The 22,247-nt window shown below is 46.4% G+C and overlaps 1 protein-coding gene across 1 annotated transcript in view; it reads right to left on the bottom strand.

Annotated features, from left to right (window-relative positions):
- LOC146813094 (putative DBH-like monooxygenase protein 2) overlaps window positions 1-22,247 on the bottom strand; it is a 156,871-nt gene that overhangs the window by 20,717 nt on the left and 113,907 nt on the right. Inside the window, exon 12 of the mRNA XM_085620072.1 lies at window positions 15,931-16,036. Coding sequence (XP_085476198.1) covers window positions 15,931-16,036 — 106 coding nt within the window. The remainder of the gene's footprint in view (window positions 1-15,930; window positions 16,037-22,247) is intronic.

Genomic DNA, 22,247 nt, shown 5'->3' on the forward strand with positions numbered 1-22,247 from the left:
TAAGTAGAGACACACGATGAAAAAGAAATGCTGTGTGTGTCAGCGAAATAGCCAATAGAATGAAATATTTATACACAAAAGGGATGTGCGTGTCAGCGCAGAAGAAGAGAAAAGCTTTCCTCTTAAAATACGAACGCGATGCCAAACATAACTACTTCCAGCTCAGCCAGTCAGGAGTCGACCTGAAATGCAAGGTGGGACATCCATGATATCCGTGTGAAATGCTTAAGTCACAGAGCGGATGTTCTGTCCTTATTCCTTTTCCGCCGCTCGATGAGAGGGATCAGTGAAGAAGACTCGACACACACCAAGGTAAACGCTGTGCTATGCGTGCCACCGCGTGTGATCAGAAGTGTAGCTCTGTGATTACAGTGGTTGCCTAGGAACCTGAATGCTTGAGGTGCGCGCTGGAGACTCGCGCAAGGCCGTGAAAAGCTTTGGTTGCCTGGCAATAATGTTTGTATACGAAAAGTCAGCTCGTGACACAGGAGCATGAACAGAGCCAGTAAATATGCTGCGGCAGGACAATGGAGGTCACGCGAGCCAGTGAGCAGAACTTCTGCGCGCAATGCAGCTCGAGTTAGTGAGCGCGAGCAATCCCACAGTTGAGCAAACCCCACAGTTGAGGCCAGCGTAGGTCTGCTCCCACACGGATTCAATTCAATACGTCAAAAGGTCCTTTCTAAATGCTGGGTATGACGCACAAAATAAATTCAAAGTCTATTGCATGTGCGTAAATCAAAGTCGGAAGCACAGCGTAGAACAGGCACTGGAAAAAACAGAAAGGGCACGGCTCTCTGTCTCAGTCCTTTTGAATGTGCGCCTTGGTGAAGAAACAAAAATAAATTGGTACTCACTGTTGGGCCGCTGGGACACAGGTTGAAAGTACGTCTGATACGGTGACAGTGAGAGATGGCAGTCAATAAGATGGTTGTAAAGAGGCAGAGTCGTATCCCTTCCTCGTCGCCAGTGAAGTAATGATGAAAGGACGCAGTGGTAGTTCTCAGTTGTAGGATTTATTGGGGATTACAGAGCAGTTCCTGGTGCAGCTAAGGTACAGACAGCAACTGCCACTGAAAGAACATTCAGGGCATGAAGTCTGTCAACATTCCAGATGACATCACAAGATTCTCACATGCCTCTGATAACATCACATCACCACAGTTTGCTGCTGAGTTTCCGCAGGCCGTCAAGGTGGACACTTTGGTGGCTGGTCTCTCCTCGCAGGGTTTGGTTCTGTCTGATGACGCCCTTCCTTCCGATGCTGTGGATAAACGTGTTGAAGGGGTGGGAAAGCGTTCCTACGCTGCTTCCAACTTTTCTGTCAGGGCGACGGCCTATTCCAATTACATGGTCCAGTACCTGCTGAAGGATTTCCAGTCCCTGGCTCTTCTTTTGCCGGATGGGGAGGATGCCTCCTCTCTCTTGGCCCTCATTGAGTTGCAGGTGCACTATTTGTCCGATATTTCCTTTGACAATATCAAGCGGCTGCTTCTGGTGCTTCAATTGCTGCGAGGCGTCATATCTGGATGCGTTCCTGGAAGGGTGAGTCTTCTCAGAAGGCGGTCCTGCTTCAATTGCCCTTTGTGGGGTCCAAAGTGTTCGGGCCTCAGCTGGAGGACATGGTCAAGCAGTCGGCGGAAAACCGCAAGCTTGTGGCTCCTGTCCGCCCTCCTTCTCGGGGACGTGGGTATGGCTACCGCCTTGCCTTTGGGCCTTCTGCTTGGGGTGCTTCGCAGCCCTTTCGAGGCAAGGGTCGTTGCCGGGGGGCCCCTGGAGGTGCCAAATCCCGTGCCCTGACGGTGGTGCTGCTCCCGTTCCTTCCTCTAGACAATGACTGTCTGCCTTTTCCGGTTGGGGGTTGCCTTAGTTTTTTCCTGTCCCAGTGGTCGTCGGTTCCAGATGCCTGGGTGGTGCAGACTGTTCGAGGGTTATCGGATCGAGTTCTCTTCTCCTCCCCCCCCCCCCAGTCTTCTGGGTAACGCCCCTGCCACGTCATCCTCTGCAGAGGGCGGCTTTGCTGGAAGGTGTGCACCTTCTGTTGGAGAAGGTGGCTATCGTGGATGTTCCTCCTCTGGAGAGGGGCAAGGGTTGTTATTCGATCCTCTTCCTGGTATCCAAGAAGGATACATCGGATCTGCGCCCAGTCTTGGATCTCAAGAGGGTCAATCTCTTCATCCCCCGATGTACCTTCAAGATGATGACTTTGTTTTCCATCCTGCATCTGGTGCTTCCTGGGAGCTTCCTGGCATCCCTGGACCTGATGGATGCATATCTGCACGGTCAGATCCATCCTGCAGATCAGTGGTTTCTCCGGTTTGCTGTTGGCTCCCGGCACTTCCAGTTCAGGGTGCTTCCTTTTGGCCTTTCATCGGCGCCAAGAGTTTTCACGAAGCTCTTGGCCCCTCTGGTGGGTATTCTTCATTCCAGAGGTCTGCAGGTTTTTCCCTATCTTAATGATTGGTTGATTGTTTCTCCTTTTTCTCAGGCTCTGTCGGATGTGGACCAAGTGTGTCATCTTCTGGGGTCCTATGGGTTCCTCATTACTCACCGGAAGTCCTCCCTGCTGCCCTCCCAGACTCTGAAGTTCCTAGGGGCTCTGTTCTGTATGGATCTGGGGATAGTGTTCCTCTCCCAGGAGCGCCAGTTGACTTTGTTCCGTCATCTTTCTTGGGTTCTGTCCCGGTCCCAGGTTATGTTAGCAATTTCTTATATAGCGCACGTACACCAGAAGGTTTCATGGTGCTAGCTCTAGAGTGTGTCTGGACCAAAGGGGAGTTAAGTGTGGGCCTGCGTGAACAACCATGTCTGGAGCATTTTCCTGATGCTCAGCAGATTAGTGCATGATCGAATCTCAAGTGGAAAAGATTTACATAGTCTGGGAGCCAAGACAGCAAACCTGCAACCTCCCTGACGTTTTAGCTTGAAGGTTGGAGTGATCAGAAGTTGAAGGTGGGCGGAACGAAGGTTGCAGGAAGGAGTGTACCTGGGTAGGAGATGTTTAATAAATTTGGGGCTACGACTGTGAAGGGACTTGAAGATGATACAGCCAGTCTTAAAGGGTGTGCTTTGGGGAATTGGAAGCCAGTACAGTTTTTTTAAAAGGGGTCTGGCCAACTGCCATCTTGGTTGCTTATGAATTAGTCTTGCTGCTTGGTTCTGGACCAGCTGGAGACGTTTAGTTAAGAAGAGTGGCATGCCGAGGTATATTGAGTTGGCATAATCCAGGTGTGATAGTACCAAGGCAATCTGAATGAGTGAGCAGGCGTCTGATCTTCCTGATCTTGCGCAACTGGAAGAAGCAGGTAGAGACGACTGTGCCCACTTGAGTTTTTATTGATAGATCGTTGTTGATGGTCACCCCTAGGCTTTTGACAGATTTTGATGGTTCTGGGGGGGAGCCAAGTTCCACTGGCCAGTAATAAGGGACCCAGAATTTCTGACAAGACTAATTCAGTGTTGTCTGGATTCAGTTTTAAGTGGTTTTAGTCCATCCAATTACGTATGTGGAGCATAATAGCTTGAAATGCCAGGACTGATTCGGGGGAATTTTCTAGTATAAAGATTAACTGTAAGTCATCTGCATAGTTGAAAGTGATGGTCTTCTGTTCCTTCAGGGACTGGATCAAGGGGAGAAGATACAGATTGAACAAATGGGGAGAGAGTGAAGATCCCTGTGGGACCCCACACGTGGTATATAGCTTGGGTGCAGTGAATGGGGTTAACCGTACTGCTTGGGTGCGGCCCTTGAGAAAGGACCCAATCCAGCTGAGGGCTGAGCCCTGGATGCCGGCCTGTTTGACACGGTCCATTAAGATGACATGGTCGACCGTGTCAAATGTGGCTGAAAGGTCTAAAAGCACCAAGGCCTGAGGGATGCCTTTATCGGCTTTGTCTTGTAGGGTATCCAGTACGGCTAGGATCACTGACTCTGTAGAGTGAGCAGGGCAGAATCCAGCCTGATGAGGATCTAAGTATTCAGACTGTTCCATAAAATTGGACAGGCACTTTGCCACATGGGCTTCAAGAATCTTGGCCAAATAGGAGAGCAGGGAAATGGGCCGTAGTTGGATAGGTTCTGTGGGTCAGCTCCCGTTTTTTTTAGGAGAGGGACCACTACTGCGTCCTTGAATGCTTTGGGGACCTTGCCCTGCGAAAGTGAGGTGGACAACAGTCCCTGGGGGAGCCAGATTTGACCCTGGACAGTAAGTGGCGGAAAGACTCTATATTGATTACAGGGAAGTTGTCTAATGTGGACACATTTTTTCTCATGGGGGAGAAGCCTCCTTGGGGCTGGAGATAGGAATGCTGGCTTTGATATTGGAGATTGTTTCCACAAAATAGGTATTTAGGGAATCACACCAATCTTGGGTAGGAGTGAGTTTAGGTAGAACTCTCTCGGCATTGGATAGTTCGTTAACGATGGCGAACATATCCTTCGATCTATGGTTAGAGTTTATGATTCTTGCAGAGAAATGGGTGGCCTTAGCTAACATGATGGCTTTTTAATATTCTTTGAGGGCATTCAGGTAGTGCTGTTTAACTTCTGGAGTGTAGGTAATTCTCCATTTCCTTTCTTTTTGGTGCAGAACAAATTTTTTAGCTCTTAACTCAGTAGAGAACCATTTCTGAGCATCAGAACGGCGAGCTCTTCCCAGTCCCAGGTGTCTGCTTGTCTCTGTTTGCGGAGTCAAAGGGAAATGGCTTCCACTCTGCATCTCCTCCCGTGGGTCCAGCTGCATTTGTATCCCCTCCTACATCATGTCCTGTCGCAGTGGGATCCTGCCTCTCTGGACTACGAGGCTCTTATTCCGGTCACCCCGGGGATTCGGGAGGCTCTCTGATGGTGGTTGTCCCCTCTGTCTCTTTCCCGGGCCTTTGACCTACTCCCGCCTCTGGTGGTGGTGGTGTTGTCCACGGATGCCAGTGCTGTTGGTTGGGGGGCGGTCTTGGGTCCTTTTAAGGCTCAGGGTCGGTGGTCCCTGTTCGAGTCTCGCCAGTCGTCAAACTGGAAGGAGTTGAGGGCAGTTTGGTTGGATCTCCTGTGGCTTGCTCCTCTTCTTCTGGGTCGTGCTGTCTCGATGCAGACCGACAACCAGGTTGTTCGGGCTTATGTGAATCGCCAAGGGGCATGTACCGTTCTCTGTTTCTCCTCTCCAGGATGATCGGTCTTTGGGCCAAATGCAATCTGTTATCTCTGATGGCGGTGTATCTTCCAGGGACGGAGAATGGGCCTGCGGACTCTCTGAGCAGGGTGTTCCCTTCCTCTGGGATGATGTGTCTGTCCTCTCTTCTGTTCTGTCAGATTGTCCTCCGGTTCGGCCTTCCCTGGCTGGATCTGTTTGCCTCAGAGGAGTCAGCCCTTCTCCCCCATTTTTGCAGCCTGGTTCCTTCGCGGCTGGCCTGGGCGATCGACGCTTTCACAGTTCCTTGGTACCTGGGTCTTCTGTTTGCCTTCCCGCCTTTTGCATTGATCCCCCGGGTCCTCAGGAAACTTCGGTTGGATCGGGCAGAGATTCTTCTGGTGGTGCTGGAGTGGCCCCATCGGCCTTGGTTTCCCCTTCTGTTGTCCTTGTCGGTGTGCCCCCATTTGCGGTTTCCTCTGTGGCCATCCCCTCTGCGGGCTCCTCTTCTCCATGTGCCCTCTCTGCACCGCCTCCAGCTGCGATCAGGCACTTGAAAGGTTGAATTTGCTGGATAGGGGTTGTTCTGTCGAAGTGGCCCAGTGTATCCAGTTGTCTAGAAGTCCTTCCACCTTGAAGTCTTACGACCGTCATTGGAATAACTTCTCCTCCTGGTGCCTTGGGAAGGGTCTTTTATCCTCCTCCTGTGCGGCTGCACATGTGCTGGACTTGTTTTTGTCCTGGGGCTCACTGTTTCGACGCTCCGTGCACAGTGGGCTGCCATTCTTGCTTTTCGGGGTTCTGATGTGTCTTCTGTGTCCCCTTTGGTGGCTCGCCTTCTGCGTCGTTTTTTGCTTCAGTGTCCTATTTCTCGCTCTCCTGTCCCAGCCTGGGATCTTCCCCTTGTTCTGCAAGCCTTGACTCGGCCCCCCTTTGAGCCTTTGCTTTCGGTAGACCTTAATTTACGGCTAAGGTTGTTTTTTTGGTGGCGATTTCTTCTGGACGGATGTTTGGTGAGATTGGTGCCTTGATGGCTTCTCCCCCTTTTTTTGCGTTTCTGCTTGGACAAAGTGATTCTTCGTCCTTGTCAGTTCTTTCTGCCCAAAATGTTGTCAACTTGCCACGGTCAGGAGGATATTGTCCTCCCTGTCTTTTTTCCGGACCCCTCCTCTCCGGAGGAGGTGGTTCTTCATTCTTTGGACGTGTTGCGGGCTCTCCACATCTATTTGGACTGCTCCAGTGCCTTTTGTAAGGTTGATTCATTGTTTCTCACCTACGGGGCCTCTGGGAAGAGGCTTCCTCCTTCCTTGTCCACCTTTTCTCGTTGGGTGAAATGTGCTGTGGTTTCCGCTTATGAATCCGCTCGCTATCCTCTCCCTTCTTTGGTGTAGGGTCGGTCTACCCGGGGTGTTTCCTCCTCCTGGGCCATGTTCAAGGGTGCCTCCTTGCGTGACATTTTTAATGCTGCCACTTGGGCCTCTCCCCATACGTTTGTTTCTCATTACCGTCTTCATTTGGGGATGGCGGCCCTGGCTGCCTTTGGCTCTCATGTTTTCTCTGCTGTACATGATGTTTGATTTGTACTGCTTTCATTTGATTAAATTGACCTGTTTTGTTTCAAATCCTGGTCTTTGTTTTTACAATCACTGTGTGCTTGGGTATGGGCTCACTGATAAGGAATGGGACGGGAAGACTGAACGAGGAGGTAATGCCCGGTTACTCACAGATAATATTCATTACTCCGAGTCCTGGTCTTCCCGTCCCATTCCTGAGCCCTTTCCTAGGTTTTTTTTGGGGTGATTGTTTTTATTTCTGGGTTTCTTTGGTATTCTCAGGAAGTTGTGTGACGCACTTCCCCCTATGTGCTTGCCTGATAGGTGGCGCCAAATTGGGGAAGTGCTAAAAAGTTCTGCTAGGTATAGGGTTTCTGGGGAGCAGACCAGCTGCTCACTGATAAGGAATGGGACGGGAAGATCAGGACTCGGAGTAATGAATATTACCGGTGAGTAACCGGGCATTAGTTGTGATCAAGTAGGCAGGCAAGCGATTGATGACCACTATTCGGCCGATACATGTGATCATTGGTGCTTTTCTTCATTTCTCTTTTTCAGATTCACTATTTCAAAGTATTTGCCATTTCACATATTTTGCATGCCAGGCTGCTTTGTGAGAGTTTCACGTTATTTGTTTCCTTTATATTTTTCTTCTGAGTAGTTCTTCACTGATTGGCCTTCTTGACGTATTCCTCTTCAGATTATTATAATTACAATTTTTTGCGGTGTCATACAGACTAGAAACTTGATCAGGTGAGGGTATCTCATTTTTGATTTACTTGCTCTCAACCTTTATTCACTTTACCTTAAGGTTTGGCAATATTTACGTTGTCTCTCGTAGGTTGATTCCAAAGATCTATTTGTCTTTATGGGTCCTCAAATAGATTTTTTATAAGGGTTTGAGGTGTCAACATTTGTAGGTTTCAGCCTTGTTGTTTATTGCAGAGAGAGAATTCGGCTTAACGGCTAGGGCGGTTGAACTCGGAGCTGGGGAACCGGGTTCGAGTCTTGGGAGAGACGCTCAACATTCTGTGATTCCGGGCAAATCACTTCCTCTCCCCGTCCCTAACAAAAACAAGCATTTGCAATGAAAATCGGTCTCGCCCTTGGGACCTTATAAGTATTGACAAACTTGACATTAGTTCGTAAATCACGTTGCAGACTTGTGACTGCCAGAAGTGCTAATTTTTTTTACTTCAATTAATTTGCATATTTCAGTTGCAAATACAGGTGCTTGCAGTTTTTATTTACAGTATTTAGAAACTGCAGAATGGGAACAAATGCAAAACTGAACACATAGCTCGACAGGGCAGAGAGGCACTGCACCAGGCGGGAGTGCGCCGGAGGGGGCTCAGCTTCAGCAGACATGATCTTCGCCGTCCGAGGTTCTTTAGCACAGAACACAGACCAAGTGTAGGAATTAAAATATATATATATTATCTACTGGCGGTCGCCAGTAGATAGTTATAGTTAGGATCGTGTTTCCATAGAAAATCTCAAAATTCTATTTTGAATAACTTTGGCACCGGTTGACGAATCCTCGCGAAATTTTCAAAAAAATGGGGCGCTCGGCTCAGCTCCTACCCTGAAAGTCTCTGGGTGATTCATCAAGCGGGGGCCGAGAAAAAAGGGGGTCCCAAAACGTGTTTTCCCCATGCATTTTTCCATAGGACCTTTAGTCGAAGGTACAGCCCAAACGGCTGAACAGAATTACTTGAAATTTGGCAGAGAGGTAGTCCTCAGGTCAAGGAAGTGCCTTTCGCAGGTCTGGTGTCAATCTGTTCAATATTTCATGAGAAAATAGCATTTAAAAGCATATACATATCTATACGCGCGCACCGTGCGCGCACGTGCGCGCACGAGCGAAATTCTGATTGGTTGTTAGATGTCAGTCAACATTCGAATCAGTCGAAATCAGGAAGTGTCGGCCGCCATTTTGTCTCTCGCACTGAAAAGGTGGAAAACGTGAAAAGGGGGCAGGGAAGAGAGTTCCTGACCCCCTAGCCTTTGTCAGGGGGTCACAGAAGGACCCCCCAGGGTGGAAAAAACATTTTATTTTTTTAGAAAAAAATCACGGGGTGCGCGCACGGGGTGCGCACGGTAAAAATTTTTTTTAAAAAAATATATATTAATAAATACATAACTTAGCATTTAAAAAACCGTATAAATTCACTTAAAAAACCATAGGTTTCACACACGTTATAGTTAGGAATTAGCATTTAAAAAACCTTGCAAATTCACTTAAAAAACCATAGGTTTCACACAGGTTATAGTTAGGTGGATATTTCTCTCATAAAAAACCAATGAAATTCCCCCGTTATAGTTAGTTCAGATAACTATAACTCGCGCGACCGCCACTCTATCACAAGGATGATGTCATCAGTGATGTCATTTGAGATGTCATCATTGATGTCATGAGTGATGCCACTGACCATGTCATGAGTGATGTAATATGTGACGTCATCAGCAGTGGATTGCGGGCGCGCGAGTTATAGTTATCTGAACTAACTATAACGGGGGAATTTCATTGGTTTTTTACGAGAGAAATATCCACCTAACTATAACCTGTGTGAAACCTATGGTTTTTTAAGTGAATATATATATATATATACATCTGTTTTAAAATGAGTGAAGAGTCATTATTTCTTAGCGCGTTTTAATGCAAAATGTCCTGCTCCAGGTGAGGCTCAAACTGACAACCTGGCAAGTACTGCTGTATGAGTATCATGCGCTAACCAATTGTGCCACTGGAGCACATTTGTGGGATCCGAAAAACTCTCTGAAGAGAGTACGAACTTGAGTACTGGTGGAAATCTGTTTCAAATAAATGTTACACGTTGATAAACACTATGCATTAACACACTAGCACTAACATATTGCAAAAATGTTTTATATTTCTAAAATATCAACACAAATTATGAAGAAAAATGAGTAATACCGAAAACAAGCTAAAAAGAAAATTACAATTTCTATGACCAACTATAATCCCGCGTATAGACCAGAACAAACGAGCCCGCTGGAGGCACTTGTGAGCAGAAGAGCACCTGAAGGCAGCAGCGAGTATTGCGGGGCAGCAGCTGTGTGTCAGTACTGGAGGGCGCAGGTGCACCAACAGATCTGTACTTCTCAGTACTGCAATAGCAGCGAGTACTGCAGGGCAGCAGCTACATGTTAGTGCTAGAGTACTGAGGTGTACTGACAGAGCTGTACATCTCATCACTGCAATAGCAGCATGCACTGGGGGCAGTAGATGCTTCATGCATGTCTCGGTACTGGAGCGGTAGAAGGCGCTTGATGGCTGTACTGAGGTGCACTGGCACAGCAGCATGTCCCAGCACTGGAGTGACAGAAGGCAATGCAGTGCAGCACTGAGTTCTGTTTGAGGAGGGAAGCCTGGGTCTGCCAAGTGCATCCCCTGGAGCCTGGCAGGGATGCAGAGGTGCTAAACATAGGCCGGCCAGGAATAACCCCGTCTTTGAGCACCGTCACAGGAAGGATCCACCTTCAATTTATAACATCCAACAGCGGGGCGCGAGCTGGGCAGGCCTGGACAGAGCACTACGTACTGGCTTGGTGCCTCGCTGCCAGGGCCACCTCTCCCTGGATCACAACACAGATCTACAACAACCACATGCACAAAGGCCTACCAAACAAAAGACTGACTCCGTGTCACCGGGACCAGTGCCTCCCCCTCTCGGGCTTTCCCTTTACAAAGTAGTGTTTTCAGTTGTATTAGAACAATTGAAATTAATCAGTACTACAACTCCCAGAATGCTCTAGTTATATGAAAGTGCGGTGTTGGAAAGAACGTTTTCCTGTAACATGGAGTCATCTGAGAGCCTTTGCTATAATTCTGCCGCCTGTGATATGTTAACTTATGATGTAAGTTCAATCCACCACTGCAGCAGTTTCAATGTTTTCAGTACCCCTGAGCTCCAATCCAAAGCTGTTTGTGACGCTACATATGTTATTGCTGGAAATGCTGTGAGCTTGGTTGTGATGTGTTCCTCAGAGCTGGGACGGACAAGCGATTGGTCCAATCTGCCGTGAATCTTTCAAGGTACTCCGCAGAGAGCGCGCAGCCATATATGGGAAGGTTCCTCTTTGTCTGGAAAAGACACTTATAAACTAAAAGTCACTGCTCACAGCTGGTAGGGTAATCATTTATAAACGTATGTTTTATTTTCTAAGACGGCACAAGCATGACCAGGAATGCATGGTAGGGAGGCGGGGGGGCCCAAGAAGTCACGGACTGCGGTGGGGGGTAGGGAGGGACGGGAAGAAAGTAGTCTGTGCAGTCAAGGGGCCAGTAGCCATGGAAGGATACAAATGACTAACATGGCTGTCATGGGGAGGGACTAACAAGCTTAAAACCAATGGGAAGGCAGAATTTATAACTTAAGCTAATGAAGAAGATTGTCCGGAGAGTGGGCGGAGCTTCCACAAGGCTTACACACTATTGTGTATACTGCATGCCTCGCAAAGCGATGGCAGCGCTATTGCGCTGTAATGCAAGGCGAGACCTAATGAATGTGCCCGTCTGTAACATAACTGGTGCTCATGTAAAGAGCTGTGATACTTTTGGGTCTAGTTCGCGCAATGTAAAACTCCACAAAAAACATAAAAAGTGCAAGTCTAGCGAAATCCAAATACCAGCAGTGTCAGATTCAGAATACGAGGCTCTATCCAATTTGGGTGTTAAATAGTGTGTAAATACTGCCTACACTTTTATGTCTTTGGCTCACTTGTTGTACCTGCATAGCACAGTTATTTGGAACACCTAATTTGCTTTAACTATTTTGTGTAGTCTTGTATATAACAAATACAAAATAAGATTTGAATCACAGATTCATTCATGGTGATTTGAATTATTATAGAATTTGATTTGGCCAACTTTACAATTGTAATATTTTTAATTAACACTTCAGTGCATCCTAAGGGAACATTGTTCGTTGATTACTAGTTTGCTACATGCATATTTGGGAATACTGTGGTTTTAAGAGTCAGTGTCGATTGTACATAAACTGTTAAATGTGCCTCTGACCTTCTGGGACATACTGCCATTTTGGGGGTTATTTGAGTACTGTGACCCTTCAATTACATGTGCCCCTGTAGTCTGGGGATCCCTTTACAGTGGGATTCCTATTGGTATTACCATCTGTAATATTTTATATAGTTGTAATTTTGTGCATATTATTTAGTTTTGCATGCAATAAAGTACCATTCATTTTTTAAGAAAAAGCACTGATTGGCCATTGTTTTCTTGACTATTGTTTGTTGCATTACTGGATTCTGAGTTTCTAGGCCCATCACTTCCCTGGGACTGCCTTGGACTGCTCTGGTTTCAAATCACAAGAACCAAGAGCCAAAAAATGTTCTTGCTTCCCCTTAGGGTAGCCCATTGTAAGGGGGATCCAGGCAAGAGACCCTGGTTTTTTGGCTCCCAAAACTTCTGATTGTCCTTGGACCCTCCATAGCTGGAGTTTTCACGAGTAGCTCTCTTCTAACAAAGCTAAGTGAGAATAATAGTGAACGTGGATTGATTAGTATGAGTGGGTGTCTCAGCTAGTGTGTGTGTGTGTGTGTGTACGTGTGTATGAGTGTGAACGTGTGTGTGTGTTGTCTCAGAAATCAGTAAATAACATAATTACCTAAAAAAAGAAACAATCTGAAATGTTACCCAACAATACAGGAGAAACAGGCATTTATAGATGCAACAGGGCTCACCTTGCCTGTCTCTCTACAAAACCCTAATATGTGGAGAGCTTTATCTGCCATGGGATTCAGATAGACGGTGGTTTGCTAAGCACATGCACTAGCATATACTCATGTTGTGAAGGTTCGCTTACGGTACTCCACTCCTCTCAGCCTGTGAAATCTTCTCTGAGATTCACTTGAAGAAGATAGCTCCAGGTAAATAGAAAGCATGTATACAATAGTAAACAATCTTATCAGTGCCTCTCTCCAGTACCTGGTAAACCTTTAATTTGTTCTCACCATTGATACCTGTAGAAGTGGGGTAAGTTCCAAAACCAGACCTTTGGGAAGTGAACTGACCATATAACTTGCAATTGTGGATCAGAGCTATTCCCATAAGTGTCAGTCCTAAATAAATAAATCTTCACAAAATTGGAATGGAGATGGCCCTGGAGTAAGACTAATATTATTTCTATAGCAGGAACTCTCAATCATTGAATATTGTGTAGGTAAGAAGCCTGAGACATACAACATTATCTCTACAACCTATGCCTGTTTAGGAACAAACTTTAAACTAAGTAATGGAGAGCACAGTGCATTAACCAGCTAAAAGGAATATGAACATAAGAAATATCATAAAGATACCTGCAGAGCTGTTGAAAGTGGTCACCTTATTGAAACGGCGGGGCTTGTTAGCAAGCCCCTTGCTCGGCACTTGCAACACTTTTTCCATAAAAAAAGTGATGCACCGGTGGCGCAAGTGGCTTGTAAATAAGCCCTGGTGTGCCTGTCTCTCCAACCTCTCACACATAATGCTGCTAAGCTCTCCGACCAAAAACATAATAACTGCACTCAAATGGATCTCATCCTTTCTCATAAGAAGAACTCAAAAGGTCAGATTACCCCCTTCACATCAGAGACCAAAAACCTTATCTGCGAAGTTTTTGAGGGATCATCCCTCAGCCACACCCTGTTTAATGTCTACGTGACACCACTGGCCAACTTCGTCCTGATCCCAAGATATCACCATAATCTTCTACACCAATGAGACCAACACATCCTCTCCCTGATGGACAAAACAACCACCACCAGAACCAAATTCACCAACCTCACAACTATGGTAACTGAGTGAGAACTGACAGCCAAAAGCTCAATACCAACAAGACAGAGGTTTTGAAATAAGACTTCCTCATGGGACTCCACCTTGTGGCCTTCAGAGCTAGGACCGAAACCCACAACCATCAACCACGCTAGAAATCTGGGGATCATCGTAGACAAATAATGCAACAATTATGGCATAAATCAAAGAAGTAAGAACCTCCTGAATCCACATCCTGCGAATGCTATGGAAGATCTTCAAGTGGCCACCACAGAACACCAGATGGACCATTACATAAGCACTCATCACAAACAGGCTTTACTACGGCAAAGTACTCTTTGCTGAAATCTCCAAGCAACTCCCACACAGACTTCAGACCTTCCAGAATGCCACCACAGGACTCAAACTCAACCTTCCACACTTCTCCTCAAGAAGTTCCATCGGCTCCCTGTTCACAAGTGCAGCAAATTCAAACTCCTCATGCACACATGCCAAGCCCCACGAAACATTGGAAAGGCATACTTGAACATCTGCATACACTTTCACCAGCCTACCTGGCATCAATGATCTGCCTAGACCTGCACACACACACTACGTATACACAAAAGCAGAACAGGAGGCTGCTCATTCTCCTACATTGCACTCAAATCATGGAACTACCTCTCTCTAGACATCAGGGCCTCCTCTTTCTCACCTCTTGAGCTCCACAAGAGGCTGAAGACCTAGCTCTTCGAGTAATCCAGTGGGGCAACATCTCCATACACCTGCCCAAGTGCGTGGATACCTTCACTGGTGATTACAGCACCATACGAATTGTCTTAACATGACATAACCTCAGTGGTTATCTTCTATGGCATGGAAACATTTCCTACATAGGATCAAACACAGACAGCATTCTTTCAGCCATACACCCTATACAGTGGAGCATGCTACCCATGTAGGCAAGTGCATCAGCACCCCAAAGAAGGGTTTGTATAAATGTTGCAAAACAATACAAAGGTGGTTTTTGAGAGGGTCTGCGAAGTATATGATGCACACTACTGTATACAAGCTTGATGCTATAGTCGCACCTGACATCCAACTAGTTTACTTCTCTCTATAAAAAAACAATGATGCATAACGTAGACTGATCGGTAACAAATTCAAGTGCGAGTCATTCGTCTGGCCACATTATTTTTCATTACCGTTCGCTACTGTCCTTATAAATCCCAAAATATTTGTGTCGACAAAGAATAGACAAATCTGGTGATCCAAGCAAATGTTTCTGTCGAACTATCTGCTCTAAAGTTGAATTGAAAGTGTTACTTGAGATATGCAAATGCCACATGTAAGCAGAGTGCAAAAATAGAAACGTCACAGATAAGCACGCTGACAATCTGGCAGCAAATCGAAGAGTAAAATGTACTCTAAAAGTAAAGGGCAGGTCTCCATCAAACTGAAGAGCCTGTCAGCTATTCACAAACTGCATGGGCTATATTCAAAAGTGTCCTGTACTTTTGAGTAATTTGCATGTGTAATTTGCTCTCACACTTTTCCACTCGGATTTTGTGAATGGCCAGAAAGTCGTAAACCTACTCAAAAGTGTAAGCTAACTTTGAGAACCAGGCGCAGAGTTACCTGGCAGTGACAAACGTGGCCTTGAATGGGAACTAGTTGAAAGGAGGAGGGGGAACCATGGATCCAGTGGATGAACGTTGCCAGAAGATAATATCCAGAAAGAAAGCGAGAGTCAGCAGACGCGACTCTCTCCTCCCCTCCTGAAGGGCATCTCGAGCAGCCATGGCGCAGGCAGGGTCCTGGAATAAGCCCTTTCATTAGGATGCTGTGTAGTCTCACCAGGAGCAGAAGTCTCTGAAAAACACCCTAGGTGTGTGGAGCAGAAAGCTTCAATACGCCTGCACCCAGGGGGAGAAGCACAGGCTGCTCTGCACATGCGCCAAGACATGGTTGAAAGTTTACTCCAGTCAAGCACTAGGCTTTAAAGAGCTGCACAGCAATGACACAACATGAGACAATAACACAAGGAAAGAGTCAGGCAGGTCACAATAGTCCTATTTTAAGGTATTTTCTTGAATTAGACAATGTTGTGACAAAGAAACAAAGTACCCCAGGTGCTCAATAAGTGAAGTAGGGCAAACAAGGAGCTTATCTTGTAGAAGTGAGACATATGTGCACATTGTTTTCACATGAACACTGAAACAAACAACAACTGATTGCTACCCAGCCCAGCCCACACACAGTTCCCCATTCACCCTCCTGGGATTGTAGTGACTGCATTTGGTATATTACAGAAGAGCATTGAAAGCAGCAGCTCACTGAGTACCAGGAATTAAACCGGGTATAAAACAATTGAACATATAACTGGCTCAAATCAGTGGTTCCACATCAACAGGGTAATATACCCTCACGCACAAATGCCTTCTTTCAATTCTTCACGTGGAAATAGAAATCAACTTACATTCGAATGAAACACTACATTCAACTGAGGGGTTTCCTTTGTTATCTGTTCCACCAACGCAATATTATTAGGGGTCCAGGACACATTGTTCAAGGCACTAGGGTTGCTGCAAAAGAAACGACAATTAGGTTAAAAAAGGCCATTTGGTTTCCCGCATCCCTATTAAGAATAACCAAATGATGGTGACATGAACTACCAGGAGCTTTCAAACAAAGTCCCCAAATGGGGGCTCAGAGCCCTGAAGTCCTACAGCACTTGGTGGTGTCCCCTTTTCACCGAGGCTAACCGCGCACATCAAAGGTGGACCACCCCCTATAAAACTATCCTCACAACATGGAGGTCACTGAGAGGTGGGCAGAGGCAGCGCCCCCTACCTTGGACGTGCTCTTTGTTCTGCCCCCATGGACCCCAGTCTAAGGGGTCACAAAGACAGAAGAAGGACTCTAACCAGAGCTCGACCATGTGCTACCCCTGATGAGAGGCTACAGGAAGCACGAGGCTGCAACGTCAATGGTGGTCAATGATGTCACTTCCGCTAACCCTGGTGATTTATAATATGGCAAACAGCCCAGAAGTGCTGTTCTGCCATTCATGCCCTTTGCACCGGTAACACCACGTGAACCATGTTCCTTACTCACTTTAACTCTCTTACACGAGGTTAATTTACTTATACATAAGAAGTCTAAAATATTTGCTTCCTTGTTCGATCTTTCTAGGCACATTCACTGTCTCGCCTGCTCATTTGTTAAATCTAGAATTGTTATGTTAATAATTCAACAATCATTTAATGCTGTCATGTTAGCAAAAATGGACCGGTCCACAAATTGATTCAAATGTTTATTTATGGCCTTTAGATACAAGCAGCAGCACACACCATCGGGCTTCACAATGAACGTCATGAAGACCAGACATGTGGGGTATGTCACTGGAGGCACTACAGGCATCATTTACCGTCTGGTAGGGAGAGCGCGTCACCACCGACGAGTTCTGTGTCCACCAACCTGACGGTCCACTCGCTCTACCTCGAGTTAGAAGGATCTTCAGATGTCTGCCTTTGGTACCGCCGGGGTCTCCTCTGGTTCAAACCTTACTCTGAAGGCCTGTATCAGCCTGTATCAGCCTGCCCACCCTGTGTAGAGCAGACAGTACTTTTCCTTTGGTACCACCAGAGAAACCCTGGCAGTCCCAAACAGAAAAATAGAAAAATAACATCAACACATTTAGAGAAAGCATCCAGGTTGTGAGGGTCATCATTGTTTTGCTTTTCAAAAACAAGTCCTGCTTTTGGAGGTTGATTTTGGAAGTTGGCGGAACAGCAGAAGAAACATGTCATCCCCTCAGCAAACGTTCACGCCTTCAGAGAAGCCGCCGCGGCAGCGACTCCTTCAAAGGAACATGGATCCACCAGGCCTGCAGAGATTTCTAAATATGGTGTGCAGGGCCTATCCCATGGCTATTTAAAAAAACATTTAAAAAAAAGATTACACCATGAAAATTTACTCCAGGCAACAAGTAAGGCACTTTATGTTGAGGTGTTTGGAGCGATACTTGGATGGAACTGAAGAACAAGCGACTTACCTTCATATCCACCTGGTGGACACTCTATCTAACCAGAGTTCCTTCTCTTGCAAATTCACCTGCAAGCACCACACTGCATCTAAAGCTTCTTCAGCAATGACTCCCGCACGCTGGTAGATGCTATCATCAGACTGCGCAGCGGTTTTGCACTGCCTTCAGAAGCCATGGCAAGGAGCCATATATAGACGCCAGCCCTATACACTCACGTACATTTTCTTTTAAACCTCTTGTGAACCTTTAGACGTGGATCAGTTATGACAGATTACAAACATGACAGTGTGGAGAACCTAACTTGGGACCATAAAAGCCCACTCCACAGAGCCCACTCCACTGGGAGGGAGGTGAGCAATCTGCAGTAGGAGAGAGTATCCACGAGATAGAGTGTTACTGAAGGCAAGCAATCTGTTCTTTTGATGGATACTTCTACCTGAAGAGTCCTCACTCTGTGAATACATATCAAGGATGCACCTCCCAGAAGGTAGAGGATCTGAGGGATGGGCCTTTAACCAGTTCTGCAGGACTGAGGGGAAAAGGCCCCTGCTTATGGACTTGAGAGTCGACACAGTGCGGGGTGAATGTGTTGACGGATGCACATGTAGAAGCCTGGCATATGTTCCCCACCGGAACACTGCTCCCCAGCACCCCAGTGGTAGCTTTGGTATTGAGGAATGGACCAAAATGCCCCCAGTAAGTTCCTTCTTTGCCAAGGTACAACACATTTTAATGCACAAGTTGCTGTATTTGGTAAAGGTCTGTTTCCTTTCCTAGTAGCATCGACTCCAGCGAAAGCTAGTCTTGAGAAACAGGGTGCCCACTTAGAATCCAACTGATGAAGCCTTCAAACCTGCTTATAGGAATGTGGAAGAGAAAAGAAGTTGGAAAGTGTGATAGACTCCCCCAAGTTGAAGGAGCACACAACCGTTGGCAGAAAAGCAGCTAAGCACCAAGTTGCCAGGGAAGAATGTGCTATATGGTGGGTGAATTGACAGCACCTATAGCTCACTGACATGGAACACAGACGTCTTTGCAATAAGGAAAGCATTCATAATGCTCAGGAACCATATCAGAATAGGTGACCTAAACAACAAAGCGTGCAGGGAAATAAAAAAAGGCCTAGATGGCATGCAAAAAACATTTAGCTAAGCCCTCAGCCAAGCCTTGTTGGACTTGCAACAAAACAAACAACAACACATAAGAAAACATAGCCTGAAGTGGGTCAGTCCGATGGTCCTCTCAACGGGCCACAACTTTGCCCAGCGGCAAGAATACAGTGATTTAGTACATGGGTTTCAAGCCACCAAATGTATGTCTACCACTTCTGAGGGCAGACCAAAGCTACTGCATTACTTACACATAGGGTGTAGAGCACTGATTTACTGCTGAGACAGAAGACCCTTCTGAAGAGGTAGATGGAGAGGAGGTCAAAGTCTGAGGCTCATCAGGTTGCAGCACCACTTTCTTGGCCTGGTACAGGGCAGCCAGGATGAGGTAAGCTCAGTCCATCCTGACCTTCAGAGCTTGGGAAACAAGAAGCCGCAGCATTGAAAAGCATGTAGGAGAAGGGAGTCCCAGTGCATATTGAATGTGTATCCCAGGGAGCCTTGGGGCAGAAATGCCAGTGTGCAGGAAGCATGACACTGCGTTCTCTGCAGTAGCAAAAGACTCCATGCAAGGCATGCCCCACTGACCAAAGAGGTGCTTCGAACCACTTTCGGGTGCAAATGCCATCAGCTCCCCACCAGATAGCATCTGCTTAGCTTGTCCACCCTGACATTTAAAGAACCCACCAAATGTGCAGCCAGAGAGGTCCCTTGGCAGTGGAGCCACCGCCAGAGACTTAGTGCTTCCTGGCACAGTGTCTCTGACCCAATCCCACCCTACTTGTTGCAGTACCAGTGGCGGTTGTGCTGTCAAGAGCTACCACTGTTTATCTTGCATAAATGGGAGAAAAGTCTTCAGGGCTAAATAAATAGCACTGACAATTGTTTGACTCGAGTGCAAACTGAAGGGAATGTCTGTGAGACTGCAGGACGGGCACATGAAAAGATGCGTCTTGCAGCCCCCTGGATGCAGGGCAGAGAGGACTTCGCCACCAGGGCAAAAATCTTTAACATTTCATTCCAAAGGAAGGTTTTCAGGAACCTAAGCTCTAGAATCAGTATGAGCCTGACATCCTTCTCAGGATTTAGGAAGTAGAGGGAGTAGCATCCTGTGCCCTTCTCCACCTCTGGGAAAACTCTATGGCCGCCTTGTCCAACAGAGAACCTCTTGGGAGAGAACGGAAGTATGATCAGCTGAATTCAGAAGAGGAGGGAGACAGATATGAACAGGAGGGTGCAGCCATGCCGAATAACCCGCGGAACTCACCGAGGTGAGAGAAAAAGGCAGATACTGCGAATATGGCAGGTGTCGAGGAAGAAGGCTGCTGCCCCTGCTGACGGCTGTGGCCTCTGCCACCACCACAGGCAGCAGAGGCCCGAAAGGGCTGTGTGGATTGTTGCACGGGCTGCAAAGACTGCATTTGCCCATAAGCAAGGTCTCCTCTGAATTTCCAGTATGGTTCGTGGAACTGACAGTCTGGAGACAGCAAGCCCCACAAATGGGATTATCACACAGATCTCCTTAAAGCACCAGAGGGCAGGATTGGCCTTCACTCTTAAGGCCACGCTGCAGGCAGTTTATAATGCAGGTGTGTCTAGTAGGAGCAAATGAGAGAGACCAGAACAATGTAGGATGACCTGCCTATGTGGCACACGGTTTAGGAAGCCTGCAACGACGAGACCACGTAGGTCCCTCTACAATAGTGCTTATTGGATTAGTAAGGCTTCTCAGACTTTAAATAGCAAATTATAAATTCGGACTGTTTTGTGAATGACAATGGTCTGCAGAGGTTTAGTTGCCTGAGTTTGCAGGGGTGCTGGCAGTGCATCTTTAGGCCTATTTTCTAAATTGTTTTGGGGTTTTTCTTTTCTTTAGCTATGATATGCCAGCCTGGTGCGGGTTTGTGTCCATTCTATTTACAGGGGCTGACAGCAGCTGGAGTTTTTTGGAATCCTTGTCCCAAGGGCGTGTCTCTAAACCGATGGAGAGGGAGGAGTCCTGATTCATACACGGGTGAGCTGCCATCTTCTCACATTCCTATTGGTTGCAGGCTTGTTTAGTTTTGGCTGCAGCTGGGGTGGTGAGTGTCAGAGCGTCAGTGCCTTACTAATATCACCTCCAGGTCAGCTTGAGTGCAGATGCACTTTTCTGTCCAGACTCAGAAGTTCTAAACAGAGCTTGACCCTCTGAAAAGAAGCTCAGTGAGGCCCGGAACATTTCAGGAGTGTCGACCTACTTCTGATTTCAAGTGTACATTAATGCTCTTGACGTTTTACACCTCCATTGCTGGTTGAATGTATTCTGTGTTAATCAGATAAGTTGAGTTTGAGACCACAATAAGGGAAATATTTATTTAAAACAACGCAGCCCGCCAAGTCAATGTGCTGCGCTGCACAGTGTGTTAGGGAAAGGACAGGAATGCGCCTTACTTAACATTGTGCGGCGCATTCCTGTCTTTTCCCTGAGCTGGCGCACAATCTGGGCCTAGTGCCAACGCAGGAACCCTTGCACCATGGAAGGTTGTTTTTGTGGAAGAAGGGGCATCGCCCTGCATAAAAAGAATCCTGAGAGACATTTTCCTCTTTCTATGTGTGCCGCAGAATTCATCATCCAAAAATGAGGCAAAATTGGGAGAAAGAAAGATATTTCTCCTCATTGCGCCTCACCTTGGGAAGCTTGACATTTTGATGCATTCCCAGGACGCATTCCCAGGTCTAATGGTAAATTAGGGAATGCACCAAAATCCATGGGAGGATGCATGGGAACACTCATGCACCACCCTTGGAATGCCTTCCATTGGCAGAGTAATGCAATGCACTGTTTTGAGTTACCTTGCGTTACTCTAGATTTATCAATTCAGGCAGGATCACGAAAGATGGCCTAGCTTGGCTTGATAACTCTAACTTAAGAATTGTGTCGCTCTAGTGCGCCATTGCATGGTGCAAGAGCAACACAATTTTTTAATAAACATGCGCCTCAGTACTGGAATTGAAAAGGTAAAAGTGCCGACAAGGGATTTTGTTTATGACAAAGTAATTACTTGGTTGTATTTCTCAACACTTATTTGGTGGGTGTATTTAAACAAATTTTACACCAAAAGTAAACTTATCAACAAGAATAATCATCAAATATAAAGAGTACACACACGGGAATTCTTTTTTTGCGAAATGAACACAAATCTTTTTATGTATAAATCAGAATAAAAAGGAGTACATAAGAACCATTGGTTTGAGCAATAAATCATGAAAAACGGGTTACATCAAATCCACATTTCATCAAGGGACATCTATTTCAGTGCAGTTTTAGCAGAGACCAATCTCATTATTGAGAAAATAATCAACTGTATATATTGAATATTGCGAAAATAGATGATGGAGTCGACGTTTCGGTCTTGGGTGGCAGAAGTCCGTCAGACCATCTTCAGGACAGTTAATTATTGCATAAAAAGACCCTTCGTGAGTTTTAGAAATCCCACGATACTTGTGTTTTATCGTAGTGAAGGCGTTCTGGTTGATACAATTGGTTTTCCAAATCTCTAATGACAGGAGCATGGACGGGGGAAATCCTTCCTCGTTCTGATTTCAAAAAATGTCTTGTTTAGAATCAAGCGCTCAAAAGTCTGCCGAGGGTCTTTTTAT

This window comes from Triturus cristatus, chromosome 7 (genome assembly GCF_964204655.1).
Source record: "Triturus cristatus chromosome 7, aTriCri1.1, whole genome shotgun sequence".
NCBI classification, from domain to species: domain Eukaryota; kingdom Metazoa; phylum Chordata; class Amphibia; order Caudata; family Salamandridae; genus Triturus; species Triturus cristatus.